At 50.2% G+C, this 24,313-nt stretch overlaps 1 protein-coding gene across 2 annotated transcripts in view; it reads right to left on the bottom strand.

Moving 5' to 3' along the window:
* anxa6 (annexin A6) overlaps window positions 1–24,313 on the bottom strand; it is a 98,695-nt gene that overhangs the window by 25,471 nt on the left and 48,911 nt on the right. For both annotated transcript variants that reach the window (XM_059650551.1, XM_059650552.1), the window contains exons 12-19: window positions 22,626–22,748; window positions 19,732–19,790; window positions 18,577–18,655; window positions 14,345–14,426; window positions 11,595–11,689; window positions 7,952–8,065; window positions 6,510–6,600; window positions 5,393–5,472 (exon numbers count right to left, since the gene is read on the bottom strand). In XM_059650551.1, coding sequence (XP_059506534.1) covers window positions 5,393–5,472; window positions 6,510–6,600; window positions 7,952–8,065; window positions 11,595–11,689; window positions 14,345–14,426; window positions 18,577–18,655; window positions 19,732–19,790; window positions 22,626–22,748 — 723 coding nt within the window. The remainder of the gene's footprint in view (window positions 1–5,392; window positions 5,473–6,509; window positions 6,601–7,951; window positions 8,066–11,594; window positions 11,690–14,344; window positions 14,427–18,576; window positions 18,656–19,731; window positions 19,791–22,625; window positions 22,749–24,313) is intronic.

Raw genomic sequence — 24,313 nt, 5'->3', positions numbered from 1 at the left:
ACCCTCTGACAGTGTGGCACTCCCTCAGGACTGACCCTCTGACAGTGCAGCACTCCCTCAGTACTGACCCTCTGACAGTGCGGCACTCCCTCAGTACTGACCCTCTGACAGTGCGGCACTCCCTCAGTACTGACCCTCTGACAGTGCGGCACTCCCTCAGTACTGACCCTCCGACAGTGCGGCACTCCCTCAGCACTGACCCTCTGACAGTGCAGCACTCCCTCAGTACTGACCCTCTGACAGTGCAGCACTCCCTCAGCACTGACCCTCTGACAGTGTGGCACTCCCTCAGCACTGACCCTCTGACAGTGCAGCGCTCCCTCAGTACTGACCCTCTGACAGTGCGGCACTCCCTCAGTACTGACCCTCTGACAGTGCGGCACTCCCTCAGCACTGACCCTCTGACAGTGCGGCACACCCTCAGTACCGACCCTCCGACAGTGCGGCACTTCCTCAGGACTGACCCTCTGACAGTGCGACGCTCCCTCAGTACTGACCCTCTGACAGTGCGGCGCTTCCTCATTACTGACCCTCTGGCAGTGCAGCACTCCCTCAGGACTGACCCTCTGACAGTGCGGCGCTTCCTCAGGACTGACCCTCTGACAGTGCGGCGCTTCCTCATTACTGACCCTCTGACAGTGCGGCGCTTCCTCAGGACTGACCCTCTGACAGTGCGGCGCTTCCTCAGGACTGACCCTCTGACAGTGCGGCGCTTCCTCAGCACTGCAGTGGGACTTGATCCCAGGATCGTGTGGTTCTCTGGCTGGTTTCTGAACCACAGCTGATCCAAGGCGATTGTGAAGGTGCCAGTACTTTAACAGAAATTGTTTCATCTGTTTGAGGGAGCCCATCCAAGGCAACAGGTTGTCCAATTAAAACCAGGTTCGCGAGGGGGGATGTCAGGAAATGATTTTTCACACCAACCTCACCCCTCTGCCTCACCAAACACCATCAACAATCAAATGAAAAATCCAAATCAAAGCTTGATCCATGTTTATATTGATGTAAATATTAAGGAACAAGGACAGGTAAACTGGGTTTAGTTTATGATCTAATCGAACAGTACAACTAGCTTGATGGGCCAAATTGCCCCCTCCTGTCACTGGTTCTTTCTTATGAATTAGCTCCTGTGACGAGAGGAGGGGAACAGATTCAGAGCCACCTTTAGCAAGAAAAGCTTGGGAGAACTGAGAACCCCTTAGTTCCCGTCTTAGCTGGTCTGTGTGTGCCTGGTTTAATATAATTGAATGCAACTGAGCTGTGCATCATTCAGTCCCATTTACAACTCAAAGGGTCACTTTGTGAAACTAGAAAGGACTCAGAAAAGATCCAGGAGGATGTTGTTGGGATTGGAGGGTTTGAGTTACAGGGAGAAGCTAAGTAGGGAGGCAACATCCAGTGGTATTATCGCTGGACTGCTAATCCAGAGTCACGGATAACATCCTGGGGACCTGGGTTCAAATCCAGCCATTGCAGATAGTGGACGTTAAATTCAGTAAAATAAATATCTGGGATTAAGAATCTAACAGTGATTGTGAATCTGTTGCCGATTGTCAGTTTGAGGGGGAACCCATCTGGTTCACTAATGGCCTTTAGGGAAGGAAACTGCCATCCTTACCCCGTCTGGCCTTCATGTGACTCCAGACCCATAGCAATGTGGTTGACTCTGAACTGCCAACTGGGTAATTTGTGATGGGCAACAAACGCTGCCTGAGCCAGCAACATCCTCATCCCAAAAATGAATAAAGGAGGCCTTTATTCATTTTATTTTCCCTGCAGCATTGGAGGTGGAGGGTTGAGAATATAGAGGTTTATCAAGTCAAAAAGGGGCATGTGTAGGATGAATAGCCAAGGCCTTTTTCCCAGCTTAGGGGAGTCCAAAACTCGAGGGTATAGTTTTATGGTGAGAGGGGAATGATTTAAAAGGGAGCTACGGGGAAACTTTTTCACACAGAGGGTGGTGCGTGTATGGAACGAGTGGTGGAGGGTGGTACAATGACAACATTTAAAAGTACCCAGATGGGTACATGAATAGGAAGGGTATAGCAGGATATGGGCTAAATGCTGGCAAATATTCATGATATCTGGTCGGCATGGACAAGTTGGACTAAAGGGTCTGTTTCTGTGCTGTAAGTCTCCATGACGATGCCCAGAGCTCCCCTAGTCCAGCATCTGTGGTTCAAAAACAATGTTGTGTGATACAAGGCCTTACATGGCTTCAGCACATTAACTTTTGCAGCCGATTTTGTGGATTTTGTGGGCTGCTGTAGGTTACAGTGGGACATTGACAGGATGCAGAGCTGGGCAAAGAAGTGGCAGATGGAATTCAACACAGAAAAGCGTGAAGTGATTCATTTTGGAACGTCGAATTTGAATGCAGAATACAGGGTTAATGGCAGGATTCTCGGCAGTGTGATGGAATAGAGGGATCTTGGGGTCCACATCCATTGATCCCTCAAAGTTACGATCCAAGTTGATCGGGTTGTAAAGAAGGCATATGGTCTGTTGGCTTTCATTGGCAGGGGAATTGAGTTTAAGAGCCATGAGGCCATGCTGCAGCTCTTTAAACTCTGGTTAGACCACACTTGGAATATTGGGTTCAGTTCTGGTCACCTCATTACAGGAAAAATGTGGAAGCTTTAGAGAGGGTGCAGAGGAGATTGACCAGGATGCTGCCTGGACTGGAGGGCAGGTCGTGAGAGGAAAGGTTGAGGGAGCTTGGGTTTTTTTCATTGAGCGAAGCATGTGAGGTGACTTGATAGAGGTGTACAAGATGATGAGAGGCACAGATAGACTGGATAATCAGAGATTTTTTCCCAGGGCGGAAATGGCTATTATGAGGGGGCATAATTTTAAGGCGACCGGAGGAAGGTATCAGGGAGATGTCAAAGGTAGGTTCTCCACACAGAGAGTGGTGGGTGTGTGGAATGTGCTGCTGGCAGTGGTAGTAAGATACTTAGAGGCTTTTAAGCAAGTCTTGGACAGGCACATGAAGGACAGTAAAATGTAGGGTATGCAGGTTTAGATTGATCTTAGCAGGATAATAGGTCGGCACAACATCGTGGGCCGAAGGGTCTGTGCTGTTCTATGTTCTATTTCATTCTCCACTGTATGTGCAACCACAAAATTATTCCAGAGATAAAGCACATTTCAGAAAAATAAACATATGCCTTTTGTTTGAAATGACCCAAAGGTTTCCCCCAAAGGTTCAGTTCCAGCAGTGTCTGAAATATACCAAATTCTATTTCCTTTACTCCAGGGCAATCCTCGAGAGTTGGTAACTCCCTACCATCGAGGCTCCCATTGGCAATGAACCAATCGACGGGGAGGTTTTAGACAGAATACCAGCGCCATCCAGTGGCTGTAATCCTGGGATGGCACTTCACAGAATTTACAGTCAGGAAGTTGAAGGATATTATGAAGATAGAGAGGGTTCAGCAAAGATGTACTGGGATGTTGCTAGGAATGGAGGGTTTGAGTTATAAGGAGAGGCTGGATAGGGTGGGACTGTTTTGACTGAGGGTAGGAAGTTGTGGGGTGACCTTACAGAGGTTAATAAAATCATGAGAGGTAGGAATAGAAAAAATGGTAAGTGTATCTTCCCAAGGCTGGAGAATTTCAAGACTAGCGGATATATTTTTAAGGTGAGAGGTGAATGATTTGAAAAAGACATGAAGGACAATTTTGTTTCTTTTTACACAGGAGAGTGGTTCATGTGTGGAATGAACTTCCAGAGGAAGTGGTGAATGCAGGTACTGTTACAGCATTTAAAAGATATTTGTATAAGTTAGAGTCATAGAGTCGTATAGATGTACAGCACAGAAACAGACCCTTCGGTCCAACTCACCAACGCTGACCAGACATCCTAAATTAATCCAGTCCCATTTGCCAGCATTTGGCCCATATCCCTCTGTACCCTTCCTATTCCTGTCTCCATCCAGATGCCTTTTAAATGTTGTCATTGTACCAGCCCCCACCCACTTCCTTTAGCAGCTCATTTCATACACATAACACCCTCGGCATGAAAAAATTGCCCCTTAGGGCCCTTTTAATTCTTACCCCATAACCTTAACCCTATGCCCTCTAATTTTGGACTTCCCTACCCTGGGAAGAAAAAGACCTTGATCCTATCCAGGCCCCTCATGATTTTATAAACCTCTATAAGGTCACCCCTCAGCCTCTGATGCTCCAGGGAACATGGCCCCAGCCTATTCAGTGTCCCCCCGTGGCTCAAATCCTCCAACCCTGGCAACATCTTTGTAAATCTATTCTGAATCCTTTCCACTTTAACAACATATTTTCCATAGCATAGAGCTGAACACAGAATTCCGAAGGTAACCTAACCACTGTCCTATACAAACACAACATGACCTCCCAACTCTCTCTGATGAAGGGTCTAGACCTGAAACGTCAGCTTTAGTGCTCCTGAGATGCTGCTTGGCCTGCTGTGTTCATCCAGCCTCACATTTTATTATCATGACCTCCCAACTCCTATGCTCAATGCACTGACCAACAAAGGCAAACATACTAAACGCCTCCTTCATTACCACTTTCTCAGATCTCCTCTCAACCATTTGCTCCTCACTTTAAACTTATGCCCTCTGGTCTTAGACACGTACCTACGGCTCTGGAAATCACAGGCTCCGTATAATGTGGAAGCAGGCCAATCGGCCCATCCAGCCTACACTGACCCTCTGAAGAGCAGCCCACCTTTAAGGCAGTAGGACAAGTGGCTATAGTGTTAAGAAGGCATGTGGAATAATTAAGTTTATTGGCAAAGGCATAGAATTTAAAAACAGAGGCGTCGTGGTGAAACTGTATAAAATGCTGGTTAGGCCAAGCTAGAGTATGGTGTGCAGTTCTGGAATTCACATGACAGGAGAGATATGATTGTACTGCAGAGGGTGCCGAGGAGATTTACCGGGATGTTGAGTAGGCTGGAGAGCTATGAAGAGAGAGACAGATCGGACAGATTGAGTTTGTTTTCCTTCGAGCAGAGGTGACGTGTAAAATTATGAGGGACACAGGCAGGAAGAACAGAAAGAAATGCCTCTCCCTGATGGACGGATCAGTGACCTATGCACAGGGGTCAGAGGGCACAGACTTAAGGTCAGGGCAGGAGGTTTAGAGGGAACGAGGGGGTGATGGGAATCGGAACTCACTGCCTGCAAGGGTGGGAAAAGCAGAAACCCTCATCACGTTGAAGTAGGATTTAGATGGTCACTTGCAATGAGGAGACAGACAAGGCTATTGGCCAAATGTTGGAAAATAGGATTAGAATAGTTAGACGCAGACTCGATGGGCCAAATGGCCTTTTTCTACTGTCTACTCCTAATGACTCTAATGTAATTCCGGTCTCAAAGGGGTAAAGAGATTAGCGAGGAGTTTGTACCTGAATCAGCGAGATCAAGAGTCTCTTAAAGTGACCAGACGTATCCGAGCTTATGTCATCCTCTAAACTCTTGTGGTAGGCTGTGGAGAAAAGGCAGATGAGGTTACCATGACAGCAGGATGTTATGTGATCGCCGTTGCAGTATCAGCTCGAGGTTAAAAGGCAACAGGTTTGAGATACCCCTTCCCATGAGACAAGGAGATAAGCCAGGCCAAAAACCCATTCTGTGCAGTCCGAGGGAATGCTGCATAGTTGGAGGGGCCTAAGTGCTGAAGGAAATGCTGAAACAAGCCCGCACGTCAGGGTAGTTGCAAAATATTCAATAGCCAGAGGGAAAGAAGCAGTAAAAAAAAAACAGTCATTCATATTTAGAAAGGAATATACTGGGTCGTACTGGTCCTCCATTTTGAATTACACAAGATGAGTTGGGGCCTTGCATCCTATGTGACAGTTTGATGGCTTTTCTTTGGTCCAAAGTTGAGGAGCAGGATTGGAGGGGGGTGGGGATGCTGGGGAGGTGACTGAAACCACCGTGTGTCTTCTCAGCAGGAATGACAGAAACCAAGTCACACCCTCCTCCTTCCTCTGCCCATCATCACGCCCTCAATGACCAGCTTAGGCCCAGGCCCACTTTGGAAGAGGTGCAAGTCGGACAAGTCCTGTGCTTATTGAAGGAACGTGTCTCTTTTTTCCTAGAACAGGTCACAGAACGAAAGGGTGGTAGTATCGACAGCTGGTCCGAGATGGACAATCCAGAACCTCAGACGAATGCTCTGGGGGTACATATCCCACATGGCAGATGGTCAAATTGTAATTCAATTAAAATCCACAATTAAAAGCATACTGGGGAACACGCAAACTATCTACTGTTGAAAAATGCCACCTGGGTCACGAATTTCCTTGAAAGGAAGGGAATCTGCTGTCCAGACCAACAATAATGTGGCCCTGAAATGGCCCTAGTGTGCTATTTAATTCATGGATAGTTAGCAACAAATGCTGCCCAGCCAGTGACGCCCAATAGCTCAGCTCCCACTTTTCCACACAAAAAAAACTCCTCAATGCTCCCCCCGCCATCACGAGGACTGAAATCCGTTTCCATCTGTGTGTTTTCCCTCACCTTCCTTGTAAGCTTCATTGATCGCTCGTATCTCCTGGTTAGTTCTGGTGGTCAGGATTTCAATCAGGGCCCTCTCATCTGTGCCCGCACCCTGCAAATTGGAAAGAACGGAAGACTGAGCAGCAGAAATACTCCACAAGGCCCCCCTTTTGAACCTTCACTGATGGATCTTTGGTCAAGTGACTGTCAGCTCAGACCTTGCAGCTACTCGCTGTGTGCTTATATCTCCCCAAGACAGAATTCCAAAAAAAATCCAGGAAACACAACCTTTGTGAAGGGGTTAGGGGTTTGTTTCGAAGTAGAGTGAGAGCACTAATGATTTCTCTGGCCACGAGAGGAACCAAAGGCTCCTGACAGAAAGGCCTCCTCAAATCAGCCAAGGTTCAGGGGTTTTCACAGGGCTGTGTCAAACACTGAGGGCCGCTGATAGGTTAAACGAGGGGGGACAGTTCCGACTGACTGTGGGGGTCAGTAACCAGCTGGACATCTATTTAGCACAAGGATCAGTGACTGGAAGGAGGAGCAGGGTTCATAGATCTAACGTGATCAGGAGGAGGACAAGAGGGGAGATGGGGAAACATCTGTTTTACCCAGAGAGAGCTAGAGTCTGGAGCTCCTTGCCTGAAAGGTGGTCCCTAGTGCAGAATTAGGCCATTCTGCTCCACCGTTCAGTGGGATCACAGCTGATCTGATCATCCTCAGCTCCACTTTCCTGTCTCTTCCTCAGAACACTTGATTCCCCCTTACTGATTAAACATCTGTCTACCTCAGTGCTGAATATTTTCAATGTCCCAGCCTCGACAGCCCTTTGTTGGAAAGAGTTCCACAAATTCACTGTCCTCAGAAAAGAGCTTCCTTCTCATCTCTGCCTTAAATGTGTAACCTCCTATTGCAAGATGATGCCCTCTGATCCTAGACTCTCCCAGAAAGGGAATCAGCCTTTCCCCATCTATCCTGTCAAGTCCTTTCTAATTCTTCTAAACCCCTAACTTCTAACTTGGGTACGAGCACAGAGAGAGCTGGAAAAACTCAGATCTGGCAGCGTCTGTGGAGAGAGAACAGTGCTATTGACCCTGCGCTCTGAAGGGTCACTGGATACGGAAGGTTAACTCTGCTTTCTCTCCACAGATGCAGCCAGCTCTGCCAAGCTTTTCCAGCAATTTCTGTTTTTGTTTCTGATTTCCAGCATCCACATTTCTTTAGTTTTTTTTGTTTAATATCATCGCATCGTGGGTTTTGGGATTTAGATGTTAGTTGTTGCGTTACATTCGGGACCTGGGACATGGGCTACGACAGATCCCAATAACCTGGTGCTCGCGGGGTCTTGCTGTGATTGATCAGGACAGTGAAGGGCTTGCTGTGTTCATGGTGGTGGTGCTGTAGCCCCTAGGCAGGCCCAGAGGAAGGCGTGGGGACACAATGTGGCACAGCACACTCCTCACCTTGATGGCTTTCTGCAGCTGCTTCGCATCGAACTGAGCGGGAGTCATCAACAAGCCAAGCAGAATCTTCTCCAGTGGACCACCTACCTCCGATTTCACATCTGCCATCAGGTCCTGGGGGAGGGGAAGAAAACACACATCAACAGCTTTGGTCACAGCACACGGACAGGGAGTTGTTTCACTGGATCAGACCAGCTATCCTCGCAATGGTCCAGTTTCGAACCAGCCTCGTTGATCTGAGATCTTAACTCTGTTTCTCTCTCCCTAGATCCCACCAAGTATTTCAAGCAACTTCTGTTTATCCCACGCTCCATCATCTTTCATGTCCCTCCCAATATAATCTTACCCATCCTCCACTCTCCATCACCTCTAACACCCCACCCAGTGCCATCCCACTCCCCCCATCACGCACCATCACCTTTAGTAAACCTAACAAATTAATCCCATTCCGTCTTCATTCCCCATTGCCTTTTATACCCACCCAGTGTAATCCAACACCCTCACTCACTGCCGTACCCAGTCAGTGTAATCTAAAGTGAATGAAAACCAATGTGCTCATCACACTTCCCACCACACCTGCATCTCTCTCACAACACGCACACACACACATCACTTACTGAGTCTTTAACATGGTAATTCTTAAGGACATTTTTATTCCTAAAATCCAGACCTTTAGATTAGTTTGAATCCACTGATTCTGCATATCCCTCTTCCCCACCTTCCGCCCCTTGCCCCTCACCCCCACCTTCTGCCCCGTGTCCCTCACCCCCACCTTCCGCCCCGTGCCCCTCACCTGCCCAACTCCAAACCATTCACTGTGCTCTCTGTAAGTATCTCTAAATCCCTCTCAAAAGCATGACTGCTTCAATGACTATTTTTTTACAGCACTGATAATCTCAGGTTAACTCTAACAGTATTACTCTGGGTCTTTCTATAGACGATGGGTTTTCCACACTAATAATGTCTATAAATTTGTTGCTGGATGGTATAGAGCTTGGGTATTGTTGAAAGCAGACATTTTGTCAATGTTTTTCTCTTAACGCTCATCAGAACAATTCCAACAAATACCAATGTAAAGGAGAGCAACATTTCATACTGTTATCTGGAAAGTGTGATCGCTGGCAAGTGGTCTCTGGCTCTGTCGCCAGGGAGAATGCACAGGTTAGACAATAACTAGCAGTTTCAGTGCAATTACATCTTCGTGCTGTAACTTTTCGATGATTTTTATTTCGGAACTTCCTCCAAAGAATCGATTCAGAGGCTTCAGTGCCACAGCGAGACTGTAGATGACATGATCTCACACCGCCTCCTGAAGGTTCTTGGAAGTACTGCAGGTCCCTACAAATTCTGATTAATGTGCTGCCTGAAAGTATGTGTGGAAGCAGATTCAATTACATCATTCATTTTTGTGTGGGGGTGGGCTAGTGGGAAAAAGAGTTGGTGGGGCAAGAGGGTTCCACTCAGCTGTTATAATAGTAATTCTGGCTGAGATTCTCCCTGATTACACTCTTGGAGACTGCTTTGGTGCAGTTCACGCCTGCAGGAGGTGCTAGACAAATGCATTTTGCTGTTGTTGAGTGGGGCTAATTGGACAACTCTTTCAAAGGCATGGCGGACAAGATTTGCTTTAATTATCCGATATTATTTAGTAATTCTGTTTAAAAAATTCCAGTTCTTGTCTCATAGTGAGTGGGGTCTTGTAGGATCTAGCAAATTGCTGTAAAACAGACCAGGTGCTGAATGATAATGGACTAAGGGAAGTTGTCATGAGCATGACAGGAGTATAATGCTACAAATCCTGCAGAGATAAGGGAGTGCTGATAATGTTACTGCGGTAGAGCCTCTTAGATTCAAATCCCAACCCCAGGCCTTTAAACAGCACTAACATCGCAAGGACTGCAGCATTTCAAGGCGGCAGCTCACCACCATCTTCTCCGGGGCAGCTCATCTTTGCTCAATAAAGCTGTCCCGAACAGCAACACCCACTTCCCGTCAATGAATGACAGCAAGAAAAAAATCACTGTGCCTAAGTGTTTGCCAATAAGTTAGCTATTTACTAAAATGGCATGTCTTCAGCTGGTGGCTTACCTAAGACATAGAACCCTTAGGGGAATCATTCACGTTAATCTCAGCTAGAGCAGGAACTGAACCCATGCTGTTAACATCACTATGCATCATAAATCAGCCATCCAGCCAACTGAGCTAACCAACCTCACTGCCCCCAAGCTTCAGTTAAAGACTTGCAATTTTAGTAAATAGCTAACTTATTGATGGGAAGTGGGTGTTGCGGTTCGGGACAGCTTTATTGAGCAAAGACGAGCTGCCCCTGGAGAAGATGAGGGTGAGTGTCCACAGGGAGGGAATTCCAGGACTGGGACATCGTGACTGTCATAGAATTGCTGTTAAAAACCCCACCTGGTTCACTGAGGCCCCTTGGAGAACATAGTACATTACAGCACAGTACAGACCCTTCGCCCCTCGATGTTGTGCCCACCTGTCATACTGATCTCAAGCCCATCTAACATACACTATTCCATGTACATCCATATGCTTGTCCAATGACGACTTAAATGTACCTAAAGTTGGCGAAACTACTACCGTTGCAGGCAAAGCGTTCCATTCCCTTACTACTCTCTGAGTAAAGAAACTACCTCTGACATCTGTTCTATATCTCTCACCCCTCAATTTAAAGCTATGCCCCCTCGTGCTCGCCATCACCATCCTAGGAGAAGGAAAACTGCCACCTTTACCCAGGGTGACACCGGTTTCTGGAAGTGCCGCAACTCACTCTCTCTCTCACACACACACTATCACTGCTACATTTGTCTTCCAGGCTCAGCTTTGTTTACTTTGCTCTAAATCAACATCCAGGCTGAACCAATCAAACACAATTAGCATAGACCAGTCACACACAATCAAACACAGAACAACTGAACCATGACAAATGTGAGAAGCTTTTTTTTTGTTTGACAGAACATGTGGTTGGGATTTGGAAAGTACAGTCTGACGGGGTAGAATATGCAGATTCAGTGGTAGATTCCAAAACAGAATTGGATGAACAACAGGGATAACACGGTGTGGAGCTGGATGAACACAGCAGGCCAAGCAGCATCACAGGAGCAGGAAGGCTGACGTTTCGGGCCTAGACCCTTCATCAGAAAAGGGGGCGGGGGGGTTGGACAGGATAAATAGGGAGGGGGGGAGGCGGATAGAAGATGGATAAAGGAGGAGATAGGTGGAGGGGAAACAGACAGGTCAAAGAGGTGGGGGTGGAGTCAGTAAAGGTGAGTGTAGGTGGGGAGGTAGGGAGGGGATAGGTCAGTCCAGGGAGGACAGCCAGGTCAAGGAGGGGGGATGAGGCTAGTAGGGACGAGATGGAGGTGGGGCTTGAGGTGAGAGGAGGGGGTCGGTGGGAGTACAGGTTAGGGAGGCGGGGATGAACAACAGAAAGGTTGTGGGTGGGGGGGGGTGGGGGGGGGGAGGGAGGAAATACTGACAGGGCTTCAAGGAGAAGACAGGAGAATGGGATTAACTGGATAGTTCCAGCTAAGGGTCAGTCTGGGCAGTACCAGCTGAATGGCCTCCTTGTGTATTGTACGATTCAGTGAGGAGGGCAATCCCCAGTGTAGGGAAGGTAACTTACTCTGCCCAGCTGGGATTTGAACTGCTGTCTCAGCTGCTGCCTCTGTGCATTGCTTCTCTGAGTAAGTATATTGATGATTGTTTCTTCATCAGTGCCTGAAGCGAAAAACCAGACGGAACACATTTAGACATCTTTCCACAATCCCAGCCAACAGATCCATTAATACACCATTGTTTGCCCCAAACACAGGATCTGGACAGACAGTTAAATTACACTGTGACCCCGCTGCTAAATCTCTTCAATTAATCGTCTCAGCTGTGGCTCAAACCAACACTGTTTATGGTCAACAACAGTCTGACGAAGGAGGTTTCAACGTGCTGTGGGTAGTGTCCCCGTCTCTGAGCCCGAAGTTCTGGGTTCCAATCCCACCTCAGGGCTTAACCTTCCAGGAAGTTGTGTCCGCCAAACAGGTTAAATATCAAATCCTTCCATAGGTACGTGGTAGGGATAGGGAAGACTCCCGGTCAGTCACATGATGGAATGAAATTGAAGCTTTGACCATCGCCATTAATAGCCTTTGGCTATGATACCCATGTATACAAAGTTCAGATTGCCTCGGGAACTTGGACCCTTGCAACATGCTGCCACGACATTTCAATAGCTCTCGCCTCAAATCCACGGTCTCCCTGATTCTAAGTCTGTGTAGGGATGAACAACAGCCATAACACTACTGAAGGGGTGCAGCACATTGTCTGTTTCTCTGGTGAGACATTGAATTAAGACCCCAAGTGCCCTCTCAGCTGGATCAAGGAGCTCTGATGGTCTCTGTTTCGATGAAGGGGAGATCCCCCGTAGCCAATATTTATCCCACAATCAGCATCACTGAAGCAGACTTTCTCTGTTTGACTCGGCTCACGGCAGGAATTTGGGTATCTCTGAGATTGTGGGGACCGGGTGAGAAAGTTGGGGCATGGGGGAGTGGGAGATCAACCATGATCTTGTCGAATGGCAGGGTAGGCTTTCAGCAGCCCACTCTTTACAAGGATGTGACCGGGTGCTAGATAAATAAACGCCCTCTAGCTATGGTTTCCAGGTCAATTTAGCCCCGAAGTAACATTTAGATCGACAAAGTAACTGGACCGGGTTTCAAATGTCTGATTTCTCACTGTCTGTAACTGGGCTTTGACAGGCTAATGTTGTCATCCACACAGACCCCAGCTAAGGTCCATGGACTCAGGTAAAGGTCACTGCAGAGTTTAGGGAACTATTTTGGGGACAAGGAGAGAATGGGGTTGAAGAAACAGGCTTCCTGCCAGTTCATCTTCATTGTCTGTTCATGGGACAGGGGTATCATTGGCAAGATCTCTCTCCCAACCTCTGGGATGACCATGTCCCAGGGCTACTGTCTGTTCATTCCTTTAGGAAGGGATCAACTTCAGGCTGGCAAAGGAACATTCAACAGTGTGTAGCAGGATCACAAGGGATTTTAAATTCACTGATTTATGTGGCCGTTACTAATATTTATCAGCCCTGCTTCGTGTTTAGATGTAAATGAAACGACTCACTGGGCCACCAGAGCGAGCAGTAGACAACTGTCTCAATGTGGGCTGGAGTAACATATCAGCCAGACTAGGTCAGGTGGGATATAGGAGCAGAATGTGGCCATTTGGCCCTCTGAAACTATCCCAACATTCAACAAAACCAGTGCTATCTCCTATTGTAAGTCCACTTTCCCACCCTATCCTAAATCCCTACAATCGCTACTGACCTCTGCATTGTTGTACTCAACTACTGAGCATACACAGGGGTTGGGAAATCAGAAACAAGTCCCCTGAGTGGGGACCTTTCTTTTCATCTCAGTCCCAAAATGGCTGACCCCCTTATCCTGGTCGCATGTCCCTGCCTCTAGATCTTTCCAAGGTAAATTGGATGCCTTTGGCCAGGAGAAACCAGCTTCTCATCATCAAATCTGTAAGGCTTTGCCCGTTTCAATGGGATCAAACCTTCCTTATCCAATCTCCTGACAAAACGGGCTGGTTTCATCTCCAAAACGGGCACGGCTGAACCAATCAGTGTCTTTCTTAAAGCAACCTAACGCTGTACTTTTATGGCTACTTCTAAACAGATGTGCAAATAAAGGATCGGTGGGATGACAAACGAAAGACCTTGACCACTCAGCAAGTAATCAGGATGCGGAATACATTGCCTGGAAATGTGGGAGAGGCCGGCTGAATTGAGGCATTTGAGAGGGACACTGGATGGTTATTTGGATAGAAAAGGCATGCAGGGATATGGGGAAGGAGGTAAGAGATAGGAACTGGGGAATGGAACTGGCACAAGCATGATGGGCCAAATGGCACCTTCTACACCGTAACAATTCTTTGATTCTGGTTTCAAATTTCCAGATACATTCCCAGACGGAATTCGAAAGGTGGGATTTGACTGTGTGCCCTCAGGGTGGTTAGTCTAGTAACTTTGCCCCTGTATTACTGCAAATGACGAGGTCAGGAATCACATGATACCAGGTTAGATTCCAAAAGGTTAATTTGAAAACACTAGCTTTCGAAGCGCTGCTCCTTTGTCACTTCACCTGACAAAGGAGGAGCTGGGCTCTGAAAGCTTGTGTTTTCAAATAAACCTGATGGACTATAACCTGGTGTTGTGTGATTCCTGACCTTGGCCCACCCCAGTCCACCACCAACATGATCTTGTCAAATCAGAACCGGCTGGGGGGGGCTTCATGCCAGTTCTGCCCTGACGGGTCAAATTGCCTGATTCTGTTCCGGAACGTTCTGTGAATCGTCACTGACCGAATCCTTTCATGGCTTTGCGGAGGGCCTTGGCGTCCACTTCTGGTTTGAAATCGGGAGCTGGCCGCACCGTTCCCTTCAGCTGTTTGGGAAGAAATGGGAGAATGTGTTAATGAGCGAGAGCGGCGTGAGGTATGAAGCGGGGCAAGGGGGAGGGCATGTAGGAGAGGGTGGAATACAGATCTTCGACCCCTCCATTCCTAACTCTCACGACAACCTGCCCACCTGATCTCCTGAGAAGATTTTACCTTTCTGACACAGAGAGACATTGGGATTTGGAATATGCTGTGTGAAGGGACAGCGAAAACAGATCCAGTCGAAGGGAGAATAAAACACAGAGTGCTGGAAAAACTCAGCAGGTCTGGCAACATCCGCAGAGAGAGAGAGAGAAACAGAGTTACCATTTCCAATCCAATCGGACTTTTCTTTGGAGCAGCAGATCAGAACTTCTCACTCCACAGATGCCGAGTTCTTCCAGCAATTTACGTTTCATTTGACATTTCCAAAAATTGGCAGTATTTTGCTTTTAAAAGATTTGACAAGCTGTTTCCTCATTTGCTTTTTTTCCCTGGACTCAGTGGTCCAAGCTGTTTCAGGGCTACTTCAAATAGTCCAGCGTCAAACCGATAACGTCAGTGGGCTATTCAGCTGCAGGGGGTATCACAATCAGACTCCTCCTAGTCCATTTCATTGGGGTCAACAGCTGGAGATCACCTTGCCAGATCCTCCAACCCATCTGCTTGCTGGGCCGCGGGAAGAGCGAGCAGGAGGGTGACTTACTCCAACTGAAGTTCCTCATGGAAACAAGCACTCATACCAGCAACGCAGTACAACCGTTATGAAACCGGGGCATCCTTGCAACAATGAGGGCATGAGGACCCTGTGGAAAACACAGTAACACACAACAGGGCACCACGACCTTGTACAGGCCCCCAGTAAAATAGAATGAGGGCACTAGGACCCTGTAGAGATCCCCACTGACACACAACAGGGCATTAGGTCCCTGTAGATAACCCCAATAACGTACATTAGGGCACTAGGACCCAATAGAGATGGGCCCCACCTCCCACCAGTAACAAAACACAGGGCTCTATGTCCCTGTACAGAACCCAGTAACACGACAGAACACTAGGACCCTGCAGAGATCCCCAGTGACACACAACAGGGCATTAGGTATCTGTAGGTACACCCTAATAACATGCAACAGGGCAGTAGGACCCTGTAGAGATCCCAATAACAAACAACAAGGGAATGGTTCTTAAGTAACATTGGAGATTGAAGTAAGCTCCACCCAATCTGATAATCGCATCAGGACTTGGGTGGTGCAAGTACAGAACAGTCTTGGATCCTAGAATAAAACAAAATACTGCTGGGAATCTGAAACAAACAGAGAGCGAGCTGGAGGAACTCAGCAGGTCTGGCAGCATCTGTGGAGAGAGAGAACAGTGTGATCACCCGGAGTTCGGACAACGTCAATGGCCCCGGAACGTTAACTTTGCTTTCTCTCTCTGTAGAGTAGCTGAGTTTCAGCTCTGCTTGTGGCCTGTGGAGACCCATCGATTTTCCCTTACCCATCTCCTCAGGCCTGTCATTGCACTCCTCAGGAGCAGGTGGGAATGGCACCGAGGCCTCCTGGCTCAGAAGTGGGGTCACTACCACTGCGCCACAAAGTGGTAGCTTTATCCCAAGCCGCCTCATATTCTGACTGACAACGTCCTGAGATTATTAATGTAACCAATCTGCGATTGCTCACGTGAAATAGGGTAGCACAGTGGCTCAGTGCTGTTGCCTCACAGTGCCAGGGCCCTGGGTTCAATCCCACCCTCAGGTGACTGTCTGTGCAGAGCGTGCATATTTTCCTTGTGTCTGTGCGGGTTTCCTTCCACAATCCAGATTAGGTGGATTGGCTGTGGAAAATGCAAGGATAGGGCAGGGGAGTAGGATGCTCTTTAGCGGGTTGGTGCAGACTCGATGGACTGAATGGCCTGCTCCCACACTGTAGGGAATCCACGAATAAACTTCTCCTTAAGATTCAGTTGGTGCCAGCAGATGGTTCCAACCCCAAACTAATACTGAAACACATACTAACAGTTGGGTCCCTGTGCCTACTACACACAGGGAAGGGACTATAGACTTCAACTTTACAGGAGAGACTGGAATATTCTGAAGTAAATAGCACGTTATCGCAGATTCTTTGATCAGAGATGGGGTAAAGTAGCAGAGGGGTCCTTGGTTAGACAGAGTGTGTTAAAAAACATTAGATGCTGGGTGGAGAGTTCAGTCCCAGTATATTGATACTTACATTTCAATTTCTGGGGAAAATCAGCAGAGCACAGCAACGTTAGTGGGGCAGCAGGAGGCAAAAGCAATTTAATTTCTTCACTTAAAGAGACAGTACTACAGTGTCCACTGAATGGGTTTTACAGATTTCAGGAGCTGAGATAGTGGGCTGAATGGCCTCCCACTATGTAATACGATTCTATCGCCTCATCTACATAAAATCATTTGTTAAAATTTTGCATGGGCAGCACTCACTGTTGTCACTACCTCTGATCAGCAACTTACAACAAGACAGAAACAGCCTCTGATAACAAAGTGTGAAGCTGGATGAACACAGCAGGCCAAGCAGCATCTCAGGAGCACAAAAGCTGACGTTTCGGGCCTCGACCCTTCATCAGAGAGGGAGATGGGGTGAGGGTTCTGGAATAAATAGGGAGAGAGGGGGAGGCGGACCGAAGATGGAGAGAAAAGAAGATAGGTGGAGAGGAGAGTATAGCTGGGGAGGGGATAGGTCAGTCCAGGGAAGATGGACAGATGAAGGAGGCGGGATGAGGTTAGTAGGTGGGGAATGGAGGTGCGGCTTGAGGTGGGAGGAGGGGATAGGCGAGAGGAAGAACAGGTTAGGGAGGCGGGTACAAGCTGGGCTGGTTTTGGGATGCGGTGGGGGGAGGGGAGATTTTGAAGCTTGTGAAATGCACATTGATACGATTGGGCTGCAGGGTTCCCAAGCGGAATATGAGTTGCTGTTCCTGCAACCTTCGGCCTTTGTAAGCTCTTCTGAATGGGAAGTCCATGCGGAACAACTGGCATTGACCATGTTGTTGTGGGTTGTGGTCAGTAGGGAGTGCCTTTGCAGTGAGTATCCAAGTTCCTACTGACTCCCTGCACCATCTTTTGGCAAACCTAAACTGTGTTTTATCACAGATATAAGATCCAAATCAGGTCTTTATTACATGATGCAAATGGATACACAAATCAGAATTTAAGTTCGAATTCTTTTGGAAAAGGCTGCTTTAAGTTTTTTTTTCAATAGATAGGGTCAAGGGAAAGATCTCTGATATAATAGGCTTATTTTTAAAAATTTATTGACAGGATGAGGGTATTGTTGGCTAGGCCATCATTAATTCCATCCCCACCCAACCCCCTGCCAACTGCAGTTAAGAGTCAATCACATTGCTATGGGACTGGAGTCACACGTAGGCCAGACCAGGTGAAGATGGCAGATTTCCTTCCCTGAAGGACATTAGTGAACCAGATGTCTTTCCTGCACCCCACTGCAACAATTGTCAATAGTTTCACAGTCATCGTTAGATCTGGATTCTAGATTTTGTTGAATTCAGATCTCACCATCTGCCAGACTGAGATTTGAACCCAGGTCCTCACAGAACATGACCTGGCTCTCTGTAGTGACAGTCGAACGATAATGCCATCTCATCCCCCTTATTTAATCTTTACACTACCCCGTGCAGAGATCCAACTGCCCTCAAAGAAATCAAACTTCAAATCTGTCAAGAATGTGTTGGACTGGTACGACTGTCAGTCCAATATAAAAGGTGTTCAGTATTCAGCAGGGAACTGAGTTAGTGTTTTACTGACTGACAGGCATCTCCAGGCTGACAGGGGTGCTAGAGGAATGCCGGATCTTTTCTTCCCCACTCAGTTTGCCTCACTTCCCAATAGTGAGCCTGATGGGCATCTGGGACCACTGCAGTTCTGGGACTGCTGTCAAACTGAAGCTCCCCGAGAATCTCTCAGAGCCCTCGACTGGTGGATACTGTCTCTTTAAGATCCGAGGTGTGTGTTTCGTACAGGCAAACCAAACACAAGCTTTCAACCAGCAGGAGTTGGGGGGGGGCGGGGGGTGGAAGCAGGTGGAGCCAAGGGAAGCTTGGCTGGGCAGTGAAGAGGTGTAGAGATGGGGGAATGGCTGAAGCTAATTATCTAAACCAAACCTCGATCCGTCTGGTCGCACTGACTTCCCAAATCTGATAGGCAACTTGTGCAGCCTCGGGGAAGAATTCACCTGCAGCACTGCAACATCAAGCAAACAGTACGTTGTGATAACGCCCAGGTAAGGAACAGGGCTCCAAACGATAGTTGAAGGAACACTAGTGGGCGTGTGTAATGATTGATCCCAAAGTGAATTCCTAACAACATGACTCCATCATCACCAAGGATTCCATCTTCGTAACATTGCCCTGTCACTGCACACCAGCTTCTGGTACCCTAATCCCAGCCTCTGCTGACTCTAGAAGTGACTATTTTCTGGACAGCCTCTCACTGTCCAAACTTCAAATCCCTAACCTCATCCCATGACACACGGCACACCTGGGTTTCAATAACCTACTCCCTGATGCAGCAAATCATCGATATTCAAACCTTCATCCTCGTCTTCTGCAGCCTCACCTCTTACCAGTAGTGCACCTGAAATTTCAATCAGACTATCCCACCCCAACCCCAATCCAAACCCCTCCCCAACCCCAATCTAATGCCAACTCAGTGTAATCACCCAGCTCTAACAGAATGTAAACTAATCCAGCAGGAGTTGGCGAAAGCCAAGAGGAGAATTTAGTCTGATGATGAAAACTCTAGATTATTATTTTCCTGCAAAGGTAGGAGTGTAGGACAAGGGGAAGGCCATTCTGTCCCTCTAGCCTAATCTGGCATTTAAGAAGATCATCGTCCAACTGTATCTTAAATCCAAGCCATCTTGGTTGTGAAACAGTTAATAACATAAATGCGTTGATCTCAATGTCGAAATGTTCTTTTGATCCTCATCTCTCAACTTCTTGGGGTCAATCTTCCAGCTTTCCATTGGTCTGAAAAACCTCTGGTACGGTCCAGCTCTAGCTAAGTTTAAAGGGCTGCTACCTCATTCTAGATCTGGTGCACCAGAGGAGATAGGTGAGACAGACTGAACCTACCAACGCCTTAGAGCTGCCTCTTCCCCTCTGTGAGGTTGTTATATTGCTAACATTTCCCAGGGGTTGATTAACTGCATACCCAGTCCTAATATTCCTGGCACAAATAGATTGTAAATGGTCTCGGTATTACAGAGATGCGAGACTGACCTCTGTTCCTCACACAGGAGGAAGAGGAACACTTACTCATCGTCTCCCCCACACAGACGCAGCAGAGCTCGCTTGTAATCTCCGGAGGTGTCACTCTGAAAAGAACAGCACAGCAGTCACCGAGGTTGTATGTCAATGTAGTACAGTCCATTATAGCCCATGGCCTCGAACAATTCATTTTCCTCGCAGCAATGAGGGTAACTGCTGCATTCCATGTTCTCCCTCCTCCCCCCCAACCTCAACTTATCCACCCCCTCCCACGCACGATGAGGTGGTATCTTCACCTGCCAGCGACACCTGTCCTAGCAATGGTCTGCCAATTCCAGGCCACCTCTGCCCTGTGCCCCAATTCTTGGCCAACGTGGGAGCTGCCCAGTGGAGGTGAGGCAGTCTCACTCAGTGGTAAGCCCCAGTTCGGTGGCTGTCAATTACCCCCAAGGGTGTGAATCACCTGGACATGTGCCCCTACCTCCCAAGTGACAGGGGCTTGGGGCTTGAGCCTGGTCCTGTCCTCACCTCACAGCATGGAGAGTGGCAGGGACCCCAACCCCTACCCCCAACCCCTCACACACACCACCCTCCACACTCACCCCCAACCCCTCACACAGCCCCCTCCGCACTCACCCCTAACCCCTTACACACAGCCCCCCCGCGCTCAACCCTAACCCCTCACCCCCAACCCCTCACACACACCACCCTCGGCACTCACCCCTAACCCCTCACACACAGCCCCTCGGCACTCACCTCTAACCCCTCACCCCCAACCCCTCACACAGACCCCCTCACACACACCACCCTCGGCACTCACCCCAACCCCTCAAACACAGCCCCTCCACACTCACCCCTAACCCCTCACACACACCCCCTCACACTCCACCATCCACACTCACCCCCAACCCCCACCCTCAACCCCTCACACAGACCCCCTCACACACACCACCCTCCGCACTCACCCCCAACCCCTCACACACACCACCCTCCGCACTCACCCCAACCCCTCACACACACCACTCTCCATACTCACTCCCAACCCCTCACACACATCCCCTCCACACTCACCCCTAACCCCTCACACACACCCCTTCTGCACTGACTCCCAACCCCCACTTCAACCCCTCACAGACACCCCCTCACAGTCCACAGTCCGCACTCACCCCAACCCCTCACACACACCACCCTCCGTACTCACTCCCAACCCCTCACACACACCCCCTCACACTCCACAGTCCGCACTCACCCCAACCCCTCACACACACCACCCTCCGTACTCACTCCCAACCCCTCACACACACCCCCTCACACTCCACAGTCCGCACTCACCCCAACCCCTCACACACACCACCCTCCGTACTCACTCCCAACCCCTCACACACATCCCCTCCGCACTCACCCCCAACCCCTCACACACACCCCCTCACACACACCACCCTCGGCACTCACCCCCAACCCCCTGCACACCACCCTCTGCACTCACCCCAACCCCCACCCCCAACCCCTCATACATACCACCCACGGCACTCACCTCCTCACACACCACCCTCCGCACTCACCTCCACCCCCTCACCCACAGCATCCTCTGCACTCACCCCACCCCCACACACACAACACCCTCTGCACTCACGCCCCAACCCCACCCCATCACACACACACACCTCCCCACTCATTATCCCCACACCCCCACCCCCTCATCCACAACAACCCTCCGCACACACACCCTAAGCCCCACCTCCTCGCACACACCATCCTCCACACTCACCCACCACCCCTATACCCTCACCCACACCAAACTCTCCACTCACCTCCCCCACACCACCCCTTCACACATACCTCCCCCGATTCATCACCACCCCACCGCAATCCCCCTGACCCACACCACACTCCCACCCGCTCACACACCTTCCTACTCACTACCGCCTCCCCCACCCGCTCACCCACACCACCCACCGCACTCACGACCCACACACCATCCCCTCACTCCCACCCGCTCACACACACCACCCCACTCACTACACCCCCACTCCCTCACCCATACTACCCTCTGCACTCATGCACCCCTCTCACCCCAACCACACTCACACACCTCCCTCTGCACTCATGCACCCCCCTCACCCCACCCACTCACACACACCTCCCTCTGCACTCACGCACCCCCTCACCCCACCCACTCACACACACCTCCCTCTGCACTCACGCACCCCCTCACCCCACCCACTCACACACACCTCCCTCTGCACTCATGCACCCCCCTCACCCACCCACTCACACACACCTCCCTCTGCACTCACGCACCCCCCTCACCCCACCCACTCACACACATCTCCCTCTGCTCTCATGCACCCCCCTCACCCCACCCACTCACACACACCTCCCTCTGCACTCACGCACCCCCCTCACCTCACCCACTCACACACACCTCCCTCTGCACTCATGCACCCCCCTCACCCCACCCACTCACACACACCTCCCTCTGCACTCATGCACCCCCCTCACCCCACCCACTCACACACACCTCCCTCTGCACTCACGCACCCCCTCACCCCACCCACTCACACACACCTCCCTCTGCACTCATGCACCCCCCTCACCCCACCCACTCACACACACCTCCCTCTGCACTCATGCACCCCCCTCACCCACCCACTCACACACACCGCCCTCCGCATTCTCACATTTCCCACATACACGAATGGAGCTAAATGCATGTTCAGTCATAGGCACAAGCACACGTACGTACACACACCCACTCTGACACACACACACACAGACAGCTCACAAGCAGGGCCAGCTACTCTGGCTGATCTCCGTAGCCCACTGTCACACAGCCCCCAGGCATGGGGCTACAGGGAGAACCTGCTTGGACAGAGTGACAAGGCCAGACTGGCACCATATGCCCACCTCAGCCAGGAGCTGCCCTGGGAGCGGGTACTCACCCTTATCATATTGTGCAGCGACTTCTCATATTTCATGCGGAACTCCTCCCTGATGTCCAACATATCGATCTCACTGCGGGAAATCATGATCCGGATCAGAGTGTTGTCCCTCGTCCCCATACCCTGTACAGACAGGAACCAGGGCGGGGGTAGTGAGAGAGAGAGAGACAGAGACAGCGGTGGGTTGGGGAGAGGGAGAGAGACAGAATCATACTTCCATCTTTGTTCACTCAACAAAAAGTCTGATGCATGCACCTTTAATAGCCCATGTCCTTGCTCAGATGGAGAAGACACAAGGCAGATCAAATTCCTGACAAAAACCAAAAGAACTGCGGATGCTGAAAATCAGGAACAAAAACAAAGTTGCTGGAAAAGCTCAGCAGGCCTGGCAGCATCTGCAGAGGAGAAAGCAGAGTTAACGTTTCGGGTCCGGTGACCCTTCCTCAGAATCCGGTCACTGGACCCGTAACATTAACTTTGTTTTCACCTTCGCAGATGCTGCCAAGCCTGCTGAGCTTTTCCAGCAACTTTGTTTAAGTTCCTGTTCTTGCTCGATCTCACATTTCTCAGTTTGACCACCTCAGTAAGAAGCTTGTGGCTTTAAACCACTCTCCAGAGATCTGACCAGATAATAACACACATTCCACCTCCAGTGCAGTGCCGAGGGAGCGCCGCACCGTCGGGGGGGTCAGTGCCGAGGGAGCGCCGCACCGTCGGGGGGTCAGTGCCGAGGGAGCGCCGCACCGTCGGGGGGTCAGTGCCGAGGGAGCGCCGCACCGTCGGGGGGGGGTCAGTGCCGAGGGAGCGCTGCACCGTCGGGGGGTCAGTGCCGAGGGAGCGCCGCACCGTCGGGGGGTCAGTGCCGAGGGAACGCCAGTGCCAAGGGAGCAACACACCGTCGGGGGGTCAGTGCCAAGGGAGCACCACACCATCGGAGGGTCAGTGCCGAGAGAGCACCACACCGTCGGAGGGTCAGTGCCGAGGGAGCACCACACCGTCGGAGGGTAAGTGCCGAGGGAGCACCACACTGTCGGGGGGGTCAGTGCCGAGGGAGCACCACACCGTCGGGGGGTCAGTGCCGAGGGAACACCACACAGGATGGTCAGTGCTGATGAAGCGCCGCACTGTTGGATGGTCAGTGCCGAGGGAGCACCACACCGTCGGGGGGGGGGGGGTCAGTGCCGAGGGAGCACCACACCGTCGGGGGGTCAGTGCCGAGGGAGCACCACACCGTTGGGGGGGTCAGTGCCGAGGGAGCACCACACCGTCGGGGGGTCAGTGCCGAGGGAGCACCACACCGTTGGGGGGGTCAGTGCCGAGGGAGCACCACACCGTCGGGGGGTCAGTGCCGAGGGAGCACCACACAGGATGGTCAGTGCTGATGAAGCGCCGCACTGTTGGATGGTCAGTGCTGAGGGAGTGCGGTACCGGAGGGTCAGTGCTGAGGGAGCACCACACTGTTGGAGGCTTGGGGCTGAGGGAGCGCCGCACTGTCGGGGGGTCGGGGCTGAGGGAGTGCCGCACTGTTGGCGGGGGGGGGCGCGGTTCGGGGCTGAGGGAGTGCCGCACTGTTGGAGGCTTGGGTCTGAGGGAACACTGCACTGTTGGGGGGTCGGGGCTGAGGGAGCGCCGCACCGTCGGGGCTGAGGGGGACCAGTTTTGGGAGCCTGTCTGCAAACTGATTACTT

Source organism: Stegostoma tigrinum, chromosome 13 (genome assembly GCF_030684315.1).
Source record: "Stegostoma tigrinum isolate sSteTig4 chromosome 13, sSteTig4.hap1, whole genome shotgun sequence".
NCBI classification, from domain to species: domain Eukaryota; kingdom Metazoa; phylum Chordata; class Chondrichthyes; order Orectolobiformes; family Stegostomatidae; genus Stegostoma; species Stegostoma tigrinum.
The sequence above is the reverse complement of the archived record's forward strand: the minus strand, read 5'-3'. Positions and strand labels throughout refer to the sequence as shown.